The sequence below is a fragment of the Aplidium turbinatum genome, chromosome 10 (genome assembly GCF_918807975.1).
Source record: "Aplidium turbinatum chromosome 10, kaAplTurb1.1, whole genome shotgun sequence".
Classification (NCBI taxonomy): domain Eukaryota; kingdom Metazoa; phylum Chordata; class Ascidiacea; order Aplousobranchia; family Polyclinidae; genus Aplidium; species Aplidium turbinatum.
The window spans coordinates 21,725,416-21,742,514 of NC_137481.1; the positions used below are offsets into that span (position 1 = coordinate 21,725,416).

At 37.9% G+C, this 17,099-nt stretch overlaps 1 protein-coding gene across 3 annotated transcripts; it reads left to right on the forward strand.

Annotated features, from left to right (window-relative positions):
• Nucleotides 1–557: 557 nt before the first annotated feature.
• On the forward strand, nt 558–11,897 carry LOC145778665 (glutathione gamma-glutamylcysteinyltransferase-like). 3 transcript variants are annotated; one of them, XM_082590203.1, is made up of 9 exons: nt 558–687; nt 5,665–5,794; nt 6,114–6,294; nt 6,995–7,098; nt 8,148–8,264; nt 8,883–9,073; nt 9,574–9,808; nt 10,844–11,207; nt 11,846–11,897. In XM_082590203.1, exons 1-8 carry the CDS (start codon nt 601–603, stop codon nt 11,182–11,184), a joined length of 1,386 nt encoding a protein of 461 aa, XP_082446329.1. In that variant the 5' UTR covers nt 558–600; the 3' UTR covers nt 11,185–11,207; nt 11,846–11,897. The 3 variants fall into 3 exon arrangements, with proteins under 3 accessions (XP_082446329.1, XP_082446328.1, XP_082446330.1); XM_082590202.1 differs by lacking the exon at nt 11,846–11,897 and having other exon boundaries at nt 10,844–11,809; XM_082590204.1 differs by lacking the exons at nt 558–687; nt 11,846–11,897 and having other exon boundaries at nt 5,717–5,784; nt 10,844–11,809.
• The last annotated feature ends 5,202 nt before the right edge of the window (nt 11,898–17,099 follow it).

Below are 17,099 nucleotides of genomic sequence, written 5' to 3' on the forward strand. Positions count from 1 at the left end.
TATCTTAACCTGTGATGCAGTACTTTGCAAATGTGTTTACAATTTTTTATGTGGATGTCAATTTTCAAAAACTTGTTACATAAACGCTCTTTGCAGTTTTGACGCTTTTATCAAATCGTTGTATTTCAGTACTGCAATTTGCAGTTTACTTGTTGACAATTCTCCCCAACAGCATTATCTGTTAAATGGGTTATTGTGATTATTACTTGTTTATTTTCGTTTCTTGCATGTTTGGTAGTAAATAGGGATCTTTTGGTCTGATGCAAATAAATAATAATAACAAAATAATAATAATAAATTGTTATACCTGTGCAGTGTGCACAGCACATTGATTATACCTTGAAGGCATAGCCTGCTTGTCTTGATGTCGCTCTCAAAGCATGGCTCTAATGCTGACATCTCCAAAGCACAGTCTGCAAAGTTAACGATTCAAACAAAGTGAATGTACCTACTACCTAGCTGAAGTTTGTTTCGATATGGGCCTGTTATGTGTAACTATGCTTACAGTATGTATATAATATATATATATACTTGGAATTTTAACAAATTTTTGTTAAAGTATAGGTCCTGGTAGCATTTACATCGTTATTGCAAAACAACATGGCAACAAAATTGAACTTTTATAAGCGAAAACTTCCAGATATTTGTATTGGATTTTCCTCTGTGAAAGGAAAGCAAATATTCAAGGTTAGTTTATAGTGTTTTATCAAATAGCTGATCCAAGGAATATTATGCAACAATAGGCTACTTAGTATTTAAATAGTTTTGAAAAAATTAACTTGATTAACTAACAAAATTTTATCTTTAGTACCACTGCAATAACATTTAAACTTCTTTGCTGTATACACAATTTATAGAAAATTCACACTTTATGTTCTGTGTTTGTCGCAGATATGGTATTTTTACATCTGGTGTTACCATCTGTAGAATTTTGACGCGAATTCTATGTTAAAGAATATCTTTCTCACTGGCGCCAAACAGTGGATTGGATTATTATATGCGTCGCTCAGTTAATACGGTTATGCGCCTACAACAGACAGAAAAACAAGCCAAGTAGATTGAATCTGAACACGGTCTTGAGTTCTGTTAGTTTATTGTGGCAAATAGGTTGCAAGATCACAAGTCAGAAGATCACAAGTTGCAGGTCGAAGGTTCAGCCACAAGGTTGCAGGTCGCAAGGTCGTTTAACAAACTTAGTGGGCAGATATAGGCTACTTCAATTCTAGATAGAGCTGGTGATTACAGCTCAAACTCACCGAGACAGCAATCAGGGCTTGAAGTGATAATCCGTACAAATAATAATCCAAATAATAATAAGTCGTAACAGTCATACAGCAATTGATTCTACTAGTGCATCTTATTCAAATAGAATAGAAAATTTACAATTAGTAAATGGTCAAGAAATATTTAACATAAAGTTTCTCAATTTATGCTTAAGAGTTAAGATTTAAACATCTCGTTTTACCAAATGCAGCTAATACAAAACTCAACGGAATTTCTGGTCTATTCTCTCAAACGTTCGCTTTGCTAAGCCTTTTATGCTGATATTGCAAAACACAAAGAAGATGCGCTATATAAAGACAACGATAAGAAAAAATAGCTTCAACAGTAATATGCCTTGGTTGAAGCAAGCAAGCGGATAACAATCGTTCGCTAACGTTCATACAACATCTTTCAAGATGCGGCGAAAGCTTCGAAGAAATATTGTGCTACACCAAGTATTTACATTCACATACAGACAAACGACATTTAGACGTTGAATTACCGTTGGTCGTGCTATGCCAACGTTTAAATGGATGATGAAAAACCACGATTAATTTTCAGCCCACAAGATGACATAAAATTGTTTTTTAGAGCAGTACAGTTAAAAATAGCATTTTAAAACAACACACTACAGATACTCTGGTGCCGTTTCATGAGTCACAATCCCTTGCAAGCCCAGTCTCTTGTCTAGAAACTGACAGCAATTATTTAAACTTGTGTTTCGAGAAGAATAAAAGGAATTGCTAAAAATGTAAATTGTTTTCGTACAATTCGATAGATCACCAACTCCGTGGAAAGAGATATATGGATTTAAGTACACACATTCACACAAGCTTTATGTCTGTAAAAGTAACGTAATAATTCTATCAACACAAAAACACGATTGACGTTTCAGACGTTTTCTTGAAACAACAAGACTTGCTTGTTCGGCTGGTACTTGACATAATACTCAAGGCGATTATAAAATTAACACCATTTATCACACATTTTATGAGTGTATGGAATGCTTCAATTCCATTCTTTCAGTAATCAGGTCATTTCTGCTTGGAAACTTGAAAAAGTTGTTTACAATTTTTTTATGCAGATTACCGTACTCATTATTTATGTAGTACATAGCCTACTTGTGCGAGCTCTACAAATGATTGATTGAATCTTTATCCTCAGATTGGGAAAGATTCTTTGAGAGCTTAATCCTGGCAGTTTCGTATATTTGTAAAGGCTTTAAACAACTGAAGCAGGCCGTGTCATCGAGATTGACAGAGTGAAGTTTCCGATTGTTGAAGTGTTATCGCTGTGGATTGTGGAATTATTCCATCCATTGGGTACCGTACCACTGAATAGGGAGAAATTCTTGGAATGCATTGCTTAAGCACATCCCGAGAGTCGAACCAGCGCCGCTTGATCTTGAAGATAGATTCTTCGTTAACAAAGTCACGAGCTAACCTATTGAGCTATCAGGGCGGACATTTAATCTTGTAATGATTTCAATATTTTGTGCTGTCTCTCTGATATATGGTATGTAATTATGTATATTGTATAGGCTATCTTTCACGCATTGGCTGTTCTTACGATATATTGTGAATATAATCTCAGAGGCTATATGCACAATTGCACATGTCCACTTGATCATGGCGTATTCTTTTCTTTCACCTTCTCGTTTAAAATATAAAATGAGAGAAGAACAATTTAAAAAAATTGCGTGTGCGGTCGAAATCGGTAAAGCGCATACCGGTACCGCTTAAATGTATCAACCATTTATTTCAATTTAAATTTCCGAAACCAAATCCCATCTAATGCTAAGTAAAACCATCAGTTAATCGTATTTCATTTAAAAGAATAAGTCGGATAATAGTATCAGATCTTTGTTTCGACACAATACATTTTTGCTGTTAACAAGTTAGGTAGGTGGCTGTGAAAAGTAACACTATTGTTAAAAAAAAAATGTTTTATCCATTTTCAGTTCAGTTTGTTTTTATTTCTGACGATCACAATGAAACATAATTTAGCCTATATGCCAAACATAGCAAAGGTGCAGAAAAAAGGTAGAAATGACTACACGCAGACATTATAAAGTGCTTGATACCAAAAAACAAAACAGGTTTAAGTATGGCATGGTCGCAACACCTAATGTATAATTTAAGAGTTTTAGTTTTGCAATTTGTTTTGTTTTATTGCTGCTGCCTTCATATGTTTATTATGCAACTTGACATTTTGCAAAAAGATACTGAGCTGATGATGAACTGTTTTATTTTGGTCAACGACGCACGAGTACAAAATAATTGACACGGCGAGAAGAACACAATAAACATAGCCAGGTCAGAGACTTTAAAGAACCGGCCTGCCACGCCCCGTGGAGGCGGGGAGCGGCGTGATTATGGGGTGGCGATGCACCCGGAAGGGAAGTCCACCAGCTTAGGTCGCGGGGGCCAGGCTGGGGAGTCTAGGTACCTGTGGAAGGAAAGTGTGGATCGAGATTTTTGTGCGACTCGTCCGCAAAAGTTAGAATGGCGGAACGGGCCAGGGAGACGGGATTTGCTTTCTGCAAACGCAAAAAGGTCAGCTCACGACGGGCCGGGCAACAGAAGTTTTATAAAGCCAGGCAGCGCCCACGTCTCCATCACATGACCGTAACACAGGTACGTTTGACTCCTATACCCGGTCTGCCCGTAGGCAGAGCGGATAAACTTTGGGGTCTCCCACGAGGAAGAGAAGCTTAGCTACAAGGACGATTTGAATACTCGTGGGAGACGAAAATTATATAAAAATCTGGAGCAAAGGCTCAATTAATTGGTGTAAAAAAAAAGATGGTAAGTGGGAATATATTGTATGCTTTACCTACCGAAAAAGTGTTGACGCTGAACCAACGAGCACGGTTGTGCACTGGCCAGACGTTGAGGCAGGTTCGCCCAGATGGGTCGGGGGGACTAGCGATCGAAGCGTTGATATGACTAGGCTACGTTACCAGGAAAAATATAGAATAGTGGGATGAAAGTTTGGAGGTTGCATCGAGTTGATCGGGAAATCATGATTATCGATGAGTTAAAAGCAACGCGAGGTTGATCCGAGCGGGAAAGAGCAGCATATCGGGAGAAGGTAGTGTGTGATAATCTAAAATATTGAAATATGAAAATACAGATCCAGTGTTGTTAATGATATTACGTCTTTGATGATGATATGAGTCCATTCACGATACAGCATGACTGAACGTGTGCAAATTGTGCAAACAGCATCAGAGGCGATATATTTACAATTTATATAATATATCTGCAGACAGTGCACACCGTTTCGACCTCCCGGTCTCATCAGTGCAGTAGTTACACTGGAATAATGGCCATGAAGATATATATATCTCCATGTGACATTTTCCCATTTGTGGTACCTAATCAGTAACCAAAAATGGTACTACTGCCAACCTTGCCAAAGTGCTCAAACTGCAAGCAGTGAGCTTTCCGCAATGCATAGCAAGGTGCCTCCAAATATATCTATATGGTAAATATGGGTCTGCTACTATTCGGTGAGTCCGATTCGGTGAGTTCCTAACCTCTAACCCCTAACCCTAAAACGGGAATAATAATTAGGCTACGGTACCCGATAATTAAAAAAAAAAATTGAAAAAATCCCCCGTTAAGGGATCGGACTCACCGAAACGGGCCATTCCGGGTAAATATAGCCTTTGCCTATTTTTCATGCGTAAAAATGTTTTGAAGAAAAACAAGTTTCATGGAAACTAGGAATGAATTAAGTATGGCTGAATACGGAATGAGCTTCTGTTGTTTTTCAATTACAATCTGGCTTCATTATAAGTGAAAAAGACTTCAATGTTGGTACTTGTTACATTATTTGTCATAAAGCCTTAAAATCTAGAACTTTTGTCTCCTGTGAAGCAATGAGTGTGTCTTGAACATAACCATCATGGTTGTATAATGTATATTTTAAAACCTTTTATCCTTAGTGGTCTTTTCAACTTTTACAATCTACATTTTCAATGTTCTGTGCCAATTATGTGAAGCTACTTGAGCTACTGGTAGTTTTGAGCTACTTTTGTGCTGCTGTTTTACTGAACAAATAATATTAATACTTTTAATAGGCTAGATTTTTGCACTTGTGCTGGAAATCGGAAGAGCGCTTGGTAACATGGAAGCCTTTGGTATTTTTTAACATGAAACTAAAAGTTTTGCAGTGATAGTGATCACACTTTCGCAATTTTGATTCTCAAAACTGTCATTTTTTCAAGGGATCGCAGCACATTTAGCGTAGACTTTAAAATCAAAACTACATCGGCCTCCAGTCATTATTGTAAGTTTTCATGTTGGCAAGGATAGGATAATGGATATAAATTGCTATGGTTTGAAGATAGGATTGCTTGATTTTGTCTAAATCTATGCAGATCATGTTTTTCAGGAAGCTTTGGATGCTGGTTATATGAACGCCTTTTTTAATCTTGGACCTCAACTTCGCACTCAAGATGAACCTGCTTATTGTGGACTGACTTCATTGGTCATGGTTTTAAATGCTTTTGCGGTAGATCCTGGTATTTAGAATACTTATATATATATAAAGTGTTTTGTATCTTTTCACATCTTTGACACTGTGCATGAAACTGTTTGCAGCTCATTTTTATCGCTATGCCATATATACCTTAAAGAATAAAGTTGCATAGTACCACGTAAGTGAATTTCTTAAATTTTCAAAAAAAAGGAGTCAGAGTATATGATCGATGAATTATTAACAACAAACTTAAAAACAAATTTATATGCCGCGGCTTCATTGATGTTATTTCAACATGCTATACTTTCTTTCTCCATGTACGAAGATTGCACATACTTATAACTTCTGGCAAAACTGCTTAGGTAAGGTATGGAAAGGAGTATGGAGGTGGTACCATGAAGACATGCTTGAGTGTTGTACATCTCTCAGTGAAGTTAAACAGTTCGGTGTATCTTTGCATCAGCTATCTTGCATTGCGAAGTGCAATCAATTAGAAGCACAGCTTGTGTATGCAAACAGTGAAGCTGATGTTGACAATTTAAGGTAAATTTTCAAGAATATTTGATTGAAAACTGAGGTTGCTTTTGAAAAAAATTGTCAATGCTTTGTTTATGAAATTTTAATATACAACAGTTTATGAATACCTGCAAGGACTGAATAAAGTGCCGGTTTTAATGGCGACGGCAGGGCCGCAGGAGATAATAAAACCCCAAAAACTGTATCACTTATTTGTATGGTTTGTTTGAGGGAACCATCATGTTTACATTAGAGATAATTATATAAATCTCCACTGAAAAAGTTCGAACAGGAATTCAAACCAACAGTTTTTATAACGATACCTGGTGCACTGTATTTGAGGTCACTTTTATGAGCAAGACGATGAAATTATTTAATATCATGACTTTTTGATATTTTCTACTGCCGATCATAATATTTAAATGACAATTGCTTTTCATTGCATGAACCTATAGCGCAGTTGCCACTCCACAAACGCCTTGAGGTGCTATTTGTCATCAATTTTGTTTAATTGATAACAAAAATGAAGATACTCGCTTGCATGAAAGCGCTTGTAGCACATTCCATGTTTCCTTATTTTGTTTGTTATGATCAAATACAACCATTCATGTATCTCACTATTTTCAAAGTCGCTTGCAAAGCAACCTATGAATGTTGAACCTGACTTTCATCAAAAAAGAAAGTTGTCAAAATTTATTACATGATTATTGTTGTTTTATTTTCTTAGGAATGAAATCAAGAAGACTTGCTCTGCTGCTCGCACTGGCATCATAGCTTCATTTGGAAGGAAGGTGTTAGGTCAGACAGGGACTGGGCATTTTGCGCCAATAGGTGAAACCTTTTTATCACAGTGATTTGTAATGATTCTGTAAATTTTTAAGCTTAAGGGTGTTGTACAATTTTAGCTTCTGCTGCTACATTAAACTGTGACACGCTACTTAAAGCTAGCATCAGACTAATGTTGGTTTTCGGTTGCAAAGGTCTTGCTGCAAACTACTTCGTTTGTCACTTGGTTTTTGACTGCTTCTTAAACGTATTTTAGCATACAGTACCGCTGTGACAAGCCAGCATGTATTGATTCTTGTAGTAAGACTTCACACACTTTTGCAAAAACAAAGCTCTTTATCAAAACTTCGAGTACCGGTATCGAATTTGCTTTTTGGTTTTTAACATTGCGGTCGAGATACCAGTGGCAATTTTGCAATGAGACCATTTCGAAGCAGATTCAACCTAACACTTTGCAGGTGGTTACCATCCTAACACTTTGCAGGTGGTTACCATCCTAACACTTTGCAAGTGGTTACCATCCTAACACTTTGCAAGTGGTTACCATCCTAACACTTTGCAGGTGGTTACCATCCTAACACTTTGCAAATGGTTACCATCCTAACATTTTTGATGTGGTTACCATCTTATCACTTTGCAGGTGGCTACCATCCTAAAATTTTGCAAGTGGTAACTTACTGTCTTATGACTTTGCAGGTGGTTACCATCCTAACACTTTGCAAGTGGTTACCATCCTAACACTTTGCAGGTGGTTACCATCCTAACACTTTGCAAATGGTTACCATCCTAACATTTTTGATGTGGTTACCATCTTATCACTTTGCAGGTGGCTACCATCCTAACATTTTGCAAGTGGTAACTTACTGTCTTATGACTTTGCAGGTGGTTACCATCCTAACACTTTGCAAGTGGTTACCATCCTAACACTTTGCAGGTGGTTACCATCCTAACACTTTGCAGGTGGTTACCATCCTAACACTTTGCAAATGGTTACCATCCTAACATTTTTGATGTGGTTACCATCTTATCACTTTGCAGGTGGCTACCATCCTAACATTTTGCAAGTGGTAACTTACTATCTTATGACTTTGCAGGTGGTTACCATCCTGAAGAAGATCTTGCGTTGGTTCTGGAGCCCGCACGTTTCAAGTACCCACCCTTTTGGATTCCTGTGCCTTTGCTTTGGGAGGCCATGCAAACCATGGATAGCGGTAAGTTTTTAACCCCATAAGCTTGTGGTGATTGCATGTGTGTAGCTGGCTTGGTAGGTAAACTCGTGATACATCATTTTGCTTTGGCCTTAGCATTCTCCCTTTTGTGTGAACACTTTTTAATCTTTATTTTATGTTTTTTATATTTTTGAATTGATAGGTTGGTCCAAGGTTGGTCCAAGAAGCTTGGTCAAAACATATTTTCCTTGTTGGTGCATCGTAAAATCAATCAGTGATAGTAGTTTGTAGAATGGTTGACAAATGCTTAGGACAAATCTGCTTTCGTTTGTTTTTTCGAGAATGTTTTCTTCACAGTCTTAGTCGGATTATTTGATAAAAATGTCTTCAAAGAATCAAAGCAATATCAAGCGAATGCGTTTTTTTGGCGCTTACAAACCATATCGTAGTTCCTGCGAATGAGGAAGCAAGATTATTTTTTGGCTGCTTGTCCAATAGAACAATTTTTATTTTTGGATAATACTTTTTGGTAAAAGATTTCATTCAATGATAGAATGATTGGACGTACGCTTTATTATCTGAGCTGCGTAACAGCGAGGACATACGACCAGAGAGCAGTGCCTAACTATAATATTGTTAAGCGTTTATTCTTTTCTAAAGATACTGGGAAGCCAAGAGGTTACCTTCTTCTCAAGAAGAGTGATTCCCACCCAACTCTACTATTCCACATATCGCGAATGCTCAATGCGTCTGGCCCTGTTAACATTGAATTTACTGAGTACATAGAGACCGCGATATCTTTCTTGAAGCGCAAAGGGAACTCTACAGAATCGAAGAAAACAGTTTTCCAAGTACGTTTTTGTTTGACGGATAATGCAGCACTACTTAAGTCTTTGCACAGTAAGCATAAAAAATTCGGAAATTCAAAGTTATGTGATAAAAGTTAGCAACAAATGTCTTTGCAAGTTATGAATTTTGGTCTTAAGTTAAAATCTGGGCGCTTTTGTTTGCGCCCGGGATTTGCATTGTCTCCGCTCTGTATGCTTCGATTGATCTGAAACATCTGAAGTTGTTCAGCTTAAGGTTTGCTTTTGAGGTTTTCATGCTTAAAACTTTACTTGGTGTTAATTTAAAACGTTTGAAACTGTAAAATAGTTTCACTACAGTTGATATGATTGCACGTGTACCCAAGAAGTTTCGGTAGAATGGAAATTGCGTTACAATTTCAGCAAAATCAGTTGAAGAAATGAATCTTCCAAATTTTAGTCAGTGTGGCTCTGTGTTATATGTTAGGAACATTTAATCCCGTGATACTATTAATGCACATAAATTTATAACCTTTCAATTGCAGAATGTAGCAGTGCACCTTCTTCAGCTATCGTCGCATTACAAAGCATCAAAAAAGAGTTTATTTTTTACTGTGCTGACGAAAAAAGAGATGGAGAGTTACTCCCCTGAGCACCAGAGAGCCATCAGTCTCCTAGTAGGCGCCATTGAGCGAACAAAAGCATTCAAAGCGTTGAAAGAGGAGTCAGGCAACATGGTCTGCTGCGATCACGAACTGTTCAGCCACGGCATTGGCATGGGTATTACTAATTACTGTTTTAGAAGTAAAAGTTCAGCATTTACGACGTGATGCAGCCACTCAACTGCGCAAATGAGCATCAATACAACATATGACCACTCGCGTGAATTTAACAAATGAGCATAAATACAAATGCAAAATACAACTGCGCATTGTCATCCCTCATTCTACGTCATGACAGAGCGAGATGTATCCGAGGTGGACACAACGCTATATTCGAGTGTACACCATAATTCCCTTCTCCTTGATGTAGTGCTTTTTCATTCAATGCACGCATGCGGTCAAACTTCCTACAGCTACAGTTATCCATGGTACGAACAATCCAAAGCTTGTGCAGTGTGCACCCTCGTCCCTCGCATTATAAGCCAAATAAAACTCCAAGATAACGGAAGAAAAAGTTAACTCATAAAGCATATTTTCATTCATTAGAGGTATGAAATGTTTTTAGCTTCCCATCTTTATATCATATTTTGTGGAGTTTTATTGTGCAAATCATGAATATTAGAAAGGTTTCATTTTACCCTCCAATTGCGTAAACTATTATCTGAATGTAAGTATACAATACTGATTACATTCATAAATGGGTTTTCAATAATGCGCATTTGTAAAAAGACATTTAGTGTCCAGCTTTTCAGTGGATTTACAGAATGGTGACAAGCTTTGCATTTCTTTGTACATTTGTGCACTGCATATCTGTGCACGCTCTGCACAGATATTTGAATGCTGTATTGACATAGGCGTTAGCTCTGTGGACCAAAACGATCTGAAAGACTTCAAAGTCCTTGGATACTTTTTCCACGTTTCTGATAAATTGCCAACATCAGCAGGGTCGAAGTATATCTTATTAACGTGTAATATGAGAATATACGTGAAAACGTTTTCAATACGGAAAGTGACTTTTTTGCTTAAGGTTTGTTACTGATATTTTTTTTCAAAACATGAAAAACCTCCACTCATGGTATCATAGGAAATAAAAAATTCGCCAAAAATTGACTTTGCAGAGGAGATCATTAACGCTCAACGTTCTTGTTTTCAGATTGCTTGACTGGATCATGTGTCCTGTGCTTCCCCCACTACTTGACCATTCTCATGTTCATCCTGCCCATATTTTCCCCAACTTCTACGCCTCCCTCTATGCCTTGGAATCCTCGTCTCTCCATCAGCACGGAAGATTACGCGGGATCATACTTGGAAACAGTTGTTGCCTTGGCGGAAGAAGGGAATTGGGAGAGCACAACTCCTCTTGAAGAGGATGATCCTGAAAATGATCTCATGGAAGGACGACAATTGCTCATAAATGAAATTGAAGAAGTCAGGAAGCAAGTCCGAAATGTTCTCCTCTCCTCCAACGTCTGCTGTGGAAATCAAATGTCGTAACATCAAATGTTGAGATTTACTTTGTAAGCCAAGTTGATACTTTTTACATTATTTCGACGACGTCGCAAGATGTGATGCGAAGACGACAATTTTGCAGGCTTTGTACCATTGTACAGTGTTCGTTACATTTAAAAGTTCCTTTTATACTTTTAGTGTTATTCATTTATTCGTTCGTTTAAGTATTTCTTTACAAGACTTGCAATAACTATAATGTTTTGTCTGTTGTGTTTGTGGAACATGTGTCTGTCATGACCTCATTTTAGTCTTGCCTTTCGGGTTTGCCTTAAGTTTTGTTACATTTCACTGAATCAAGGCTATTTTCTATCGCCATTACAAAAAGAAACAGTGAAAATGTTTCCACTGTAGTTCCACTCATCTTGCCTGGCGCAGTGGCCATGCACTGGGGTTGGAATCGGAAAGTTCGTTGTTCGATTCTCTGTCCAAGTTTATTTGTTTTATTCTTGAGCATTACATTATATGCGGTTTTTTACTCTTCATAAATAAGGTTTTCTATAGCACGAAAATAGAATTGAATAATTTCTTTTCTGCTGGTTTTAGTGTTGTACTTTTTTCTGATTAATAGCCTATGAAGTATTGTAGCTTCGTAAAAAGGGCTCTAAAAATAAATTTGATGGTTATAATAAGTTTGCTTTCTTATTAGGAGCAAAATTGTTAGCCACCGGATCAGCCATGAGTAGCGCCCGGAAGGTGTTCATATGGAAATAACGTCTCCCCAGACTGGACAGTAAGCAATGGCTTGTACGAGAAAGCAACGTCAGTGTATCGAGGCAAACATAATAAATGTAAGCTTAGATGACCAGTTGATCTGGCGCCTTGGAGTCTGTTTAAATAAGTTACCCATATGGCTTCTCCAGAAGGGAATGGAAGAGATGAAAGTAAGAAAATATTTGAACATGAAGATTGTAAAACCACGAACTTTCCCAAAGGTTTCAGCCATGTTGGTCAACATCTAGGTTCAGCAGTGTCTCAAACGACAGTTCTTTAATCTCTTCAATCCTTGTGTATCGCGTAGCTTTGAATTTAAGCACGCACTAGACTACTAGTGTTGCGTGGATGTTGGTGGGGTTACTATGGAAACGTTACCTCTAGTCGCTATTATGTGCTATAACTTATTATGGAGAGTTCTTGTACAACCAAAAATATTGTTTGCTCAGTGCATGCTGTAGCTTACGTTGGTGAATGTTCGTGGAATTTTAAGAGCTTAGTTTGCCACTTTGGAAAAAATTAATGCTAGTTTTTCTATGTGAAGATGTTATGGGTAATTTTCCATCTTAAATATTGACTATCCCGCCCCGTTAGCTCATTGGTTACGCGCCCGACTCAAGATCAAGCGCCGCTGGTTCTGCTCTTGGGGTGTGCGCTTGAGCAACATACTTCAAGGACTGCTCTCCATTCAGTGGCAAAAAATGAACTGAGTAAGTTAATTTCCCGGCAACAACACTACAACCTATCGGAAACGTCACTCTGTCGATCCCGGTGACCGGGCCTGTGTCAGTGGTTGCAAGCCTCTCCAAGTAGGCTGAGCTACCTGGTTTAAGCTCTCAAAGAAGCTTTCCCAGTCCGAGGATAAAGATCAAATCAATCAATTATGACTCGGCAAGACATATCAAAATAATTAAGAGCAGCTGACTGCTGACACGACGAGAAATAGTAAGTCACATCAACATTACCGCCGTTTCTGCTCTTTATCGCCTCATCGCGCATGGAAAAAAATACATTTGTGAGCTAACTAGACAACGACTTTTATTACGAAAGAGAAGCGATAGCCTACTCCCTACTGTAAAAGCTATTGTTGGCTAGCCTAAGAAAATATTGAAATTCTTTACTCATTTTTTGCTTTATTTGCACCGTTATCAAATAGATTCAGACTTAAATCATCATGTTGCGTCTTGCATGTTTGTTAGTTACAAAGCATAGTTGGCGTTTTTCTATAGCCTATGCATGAGTGGGCCAAAGTCAATACGCTTGGATTTCAAAGCAACAAGTTATTTTATAGACAAGGTAAATGTGTTTGAACAATTTTTTTTTCATATTGTATAACTTGTATCAACGCAAAAACATAACCCGATTTACAGAAATGATATTACAATTTCTAATGAGATTAAATTTTATTCAATGGACTTGTTTGTTTGTTATATCTTTATCCTGCATTGCGGGAAAGCGGACTTGAGCGCTATGCATCGGTGTACGCCTTCCGACGTACACCTGACCCACGCTGCAGTCGACGGCAATGTCTGTTTCCGGTTGTCTACTCCAGGGGTTCTCAACCCATGGTCCGCGGACCACTAGTGGTCCGCGCGCATTTGTCTGGTGGTCCGCGAGCAAAGTCTGAAATCGTTGTTTTTTAACCCTTTGCATAAAAGTTGTTAATTTTATCAAGGCTCATCCACTAAATTGTCGTCTCTTTGCTTCATTATGTTCCAATAAGAATGTTGATCATGAACAGCTACTGATATATGCTCAAGTTCGCTGGTTGTCAAGGGGAAAAGTGTTTAACCAACTGTTTGAGTTACGTGATGCTGCGAGAGAGTTTCTTGGATAAAAAATTCAAGCTTGTTGCTCATTTCAACGATAGCTTTTGGGTTGCTGTTCTGGCTTATTTGGCTGACATTTTTAAACAACTGAATGAACTTAATTCATCGCTGCAAGGAAAGCAGACAAATTTAATTACCCTCAGTGATAAAGTGTCTGATTTTACGAAAAAACTTTATCTTTGGAAGACAAGATTATTGCAGGGCAAAATTGACATGTTTGATCAATTGTACGAATTCACTGAGAAACCATAAAATGCTGAAATCAATAAACAACTGTTGATGATTTTTTTTGTTCTGACCATACCTAGTCACTGCAGAATAAATTTAACTTCTACTTTGGTGATTTGAACGTTCAGAGTTTTTCATGGGTTTCCAGTCCGTGAACTGACCAGTGACACTACTTCGAATATATTACATCCATCCGAGAGTGAGCTTGATAAAATTTTGGATACAAGCTTCACACGAGTAGCCTATCCACAACTGTCTCAGAAAGTTTTGAAAATAATTTTATCTTTTGCGACATTTTATCTTTGTGAATGTGGATTTTCTGCACTGGTTACAATAAAAACAAAGTGTTGTTCTCGACTTGAAGTCGAAGATGAACTCCGATTGAGTCTTTCAAGTATTACACCTCGTTTGGCTATGCTATGCTTAAATGTGCAAGCTCAAGGTTCGCACTAAATGTAGCAATCTTTCTAAAACCAACTACTGTTTATGACTCAGCAAGCAATGAGTGACATTTGTTGGTTACAAGGGCAGGAGAAAGGGGAGTAGTGGTCCGTGACTGAGACACAATTTTTTTTAAGTGGTCCTTGAATCTCAAAAGGTTGAGAACCTCTGGTCTACTCTACTTATGATTTAAATTTGATACTACCCATTACTCGAAATCGATCACTATGGGTGTCGTAAAGTTTCTTGCCCAGGGAAACAATAGCAAGTGCGGCTGGCTGGAGTCGAACATGCAGGCTCTCGACTGCGAGCCCAACGCGCTAACCACTCGGCCACTGCTGCCGACTTGATTGTAAACACGCCACAGTAAAGTTAAACCGTTTTGAACACTTTTCAGCACATTTATTACATCAAAACTATCAGTTAAATTTGTATGTTCTTGTAATGATAGTAGGTTTGGTTAGGAGAAATATGCTGCTAAGCCAATTAATTTAGTCTGCAAGTCGCCTATAGCTTCTTCTACCTAACCTGAATTTGGAGCAAATCGGCTACTTGTAAGAGTGAGTTTGCATCAAGTTAAAGAAAAACTCCACGCGGCAACTAAAGTGACCAGAGTCGCATATCAGATAACAGTGGCTCATGGCGACCATTATTTTGGGTGTTTTTTTTTTTTCAGCAGACTTTAACCTAGGCTTGTCCGTTGTTTCGTTTGTGTTCTTTTTTGTTTTTCTTTTTTGTTTGCGTTTTACTGCGTTCGTACAGTGTTAGGCCTATTCCATCTCTTTGTTTTTACTACTTTTTTTGCGATCTAACAATCTTGGGTGTTCTTACTACCTTCTTTTTTATTCATTCATTCTCATTTATTTTATTTTTTTGTTATTAACGCGACCGAAACAAAAAAAGATACTAACTAGCTACAATAGTCGAAATACCATGAAAATCCTTAATCCGTAAATATACGGATTAAGAAATTAAAAGGTTTTCGTGTCAAAAACTGACAAAATGATGCAATTGCAATATTTCAAAGTAAACACTGCTCACTCAAATAGCCTAGTTAATTAATTATCATTAAACTGATAAATTTCGATGTGAATCGAGATAGGTTATGAAGTGAAAATGTTATCTGTGAAGGTGGGACCACCTCAGGTACAATTTTCGAAGTTCAAGCTTGCTATACGGCCGCAACACACTAGGCTATACAAACTTTCAAGAAACTTTCCAGGCCCGAGTCCAAAAGTACCACCTAGACCCCTCTGTCAACGCCCCTGCGTCGGACTGACACAGCCTTGATAAATTATTCCTGGTAGTTTCGCATAGGCTACTTGTAGAGGCTCTTGACGCAGGGCCAATTACAGAGAATGGCATAGTGAAGTTTTCCGATTGTTATTGCCCGGAAATTATTCCATTCACTAGGTGCCGCTGAATGGAGAGCAATCCTGAAATGCGTTGCTCAAGCGCACACCACGGGAGTCGAATCAGCGCCGCGTGATCTTGAGCCAAACGCATATCCACTGAGCTAACATGGCATTTACACCTATAAATTATTCGCTTCTTTCAAAAAGTGTCTTAACAATTAATGAAAAAGTGTGTATTTGCACATGCACTTCATCTTGAAAAACTCTGCACACGAAAGCAAAGCTCTCAATTATTGATGACTCAAATAAAGTGTTTGACTTAGTTTAAGCGTTAATGTTTTTGTGGCACGACATAATAACTCCTTTACTGAGCAGTTTGATTATGTTAACGTACTTTTGAAGAAATAAAACTTATAGAAAAAAAGTGAAAAATCCCTATTTGACAATATATGACCAAGCTTTTGTCTTATTATTATTGTAACTGTCTCCGCCGCCAGTGTAGCTAAATCGTTTGACAGCCGCTGGCTTCGATCAGTCTTTCAACAAGGTTGATAGGATCTCCATTCTGTTTTGTCCTTTGCGATGTTTTGCAATCGATGGAGATGTGGTGGGCTGAGCAGGGATCCCAGGCCAGCTTTTCTGATGTCAGATCTCAGCAGTTGCAATAAGTTGGTACGGTGACGTCCGGTTCGGCCTTGGTACTTTTGCTGCCAATTATCGCAAATTCAAGGGCTTTCTGGTAGGTGAGTCCTGGTGAAGTCTCAGAAGATGTCCAAACATGTTCCATCTCATCGTGGAAATCTTGCAAGATAATGGTTTACTGTTGCATATTTTGTAGAAGTTTTTGTTCGAGATAAGCCTGTTTGGCCAAGTATGACCAGTTATGACACGTAAATGTCTTCGATGACAGGCATTTGTCTTAGCCCATATTAATTTATCGATATTTTTCTTGACGGAGGTAGATTTTTTTTGATTTGGTAAAACAGCTTAGCGTACGCATCTAAAGTTTCAACACAGCAGTTTTTAAACATTGAAATAAAGCTTAATTGCTAATCAACTCTATCAAACACAAACAATTATAGTTTGGCTAAGCATGGTCTAGGTTTCTAGACAGATTAATTAAAAGTTTTGTTGTTTTGATTTTACTCTTAATTTTATTTATTTGTTTAACTGACTTTAAACTAAACGCAACGTATTTAAGCCATGAAAAATGTTTGATAAATTTTATCCATACTTGGAAGGAATGGTTCAGGGTTGACTGTTCGCTCGCTACTGTCCGCATGCTGACACTGATTACTTGGTAACGCCTAGAACATCACACAACTAAGGCGAAAGA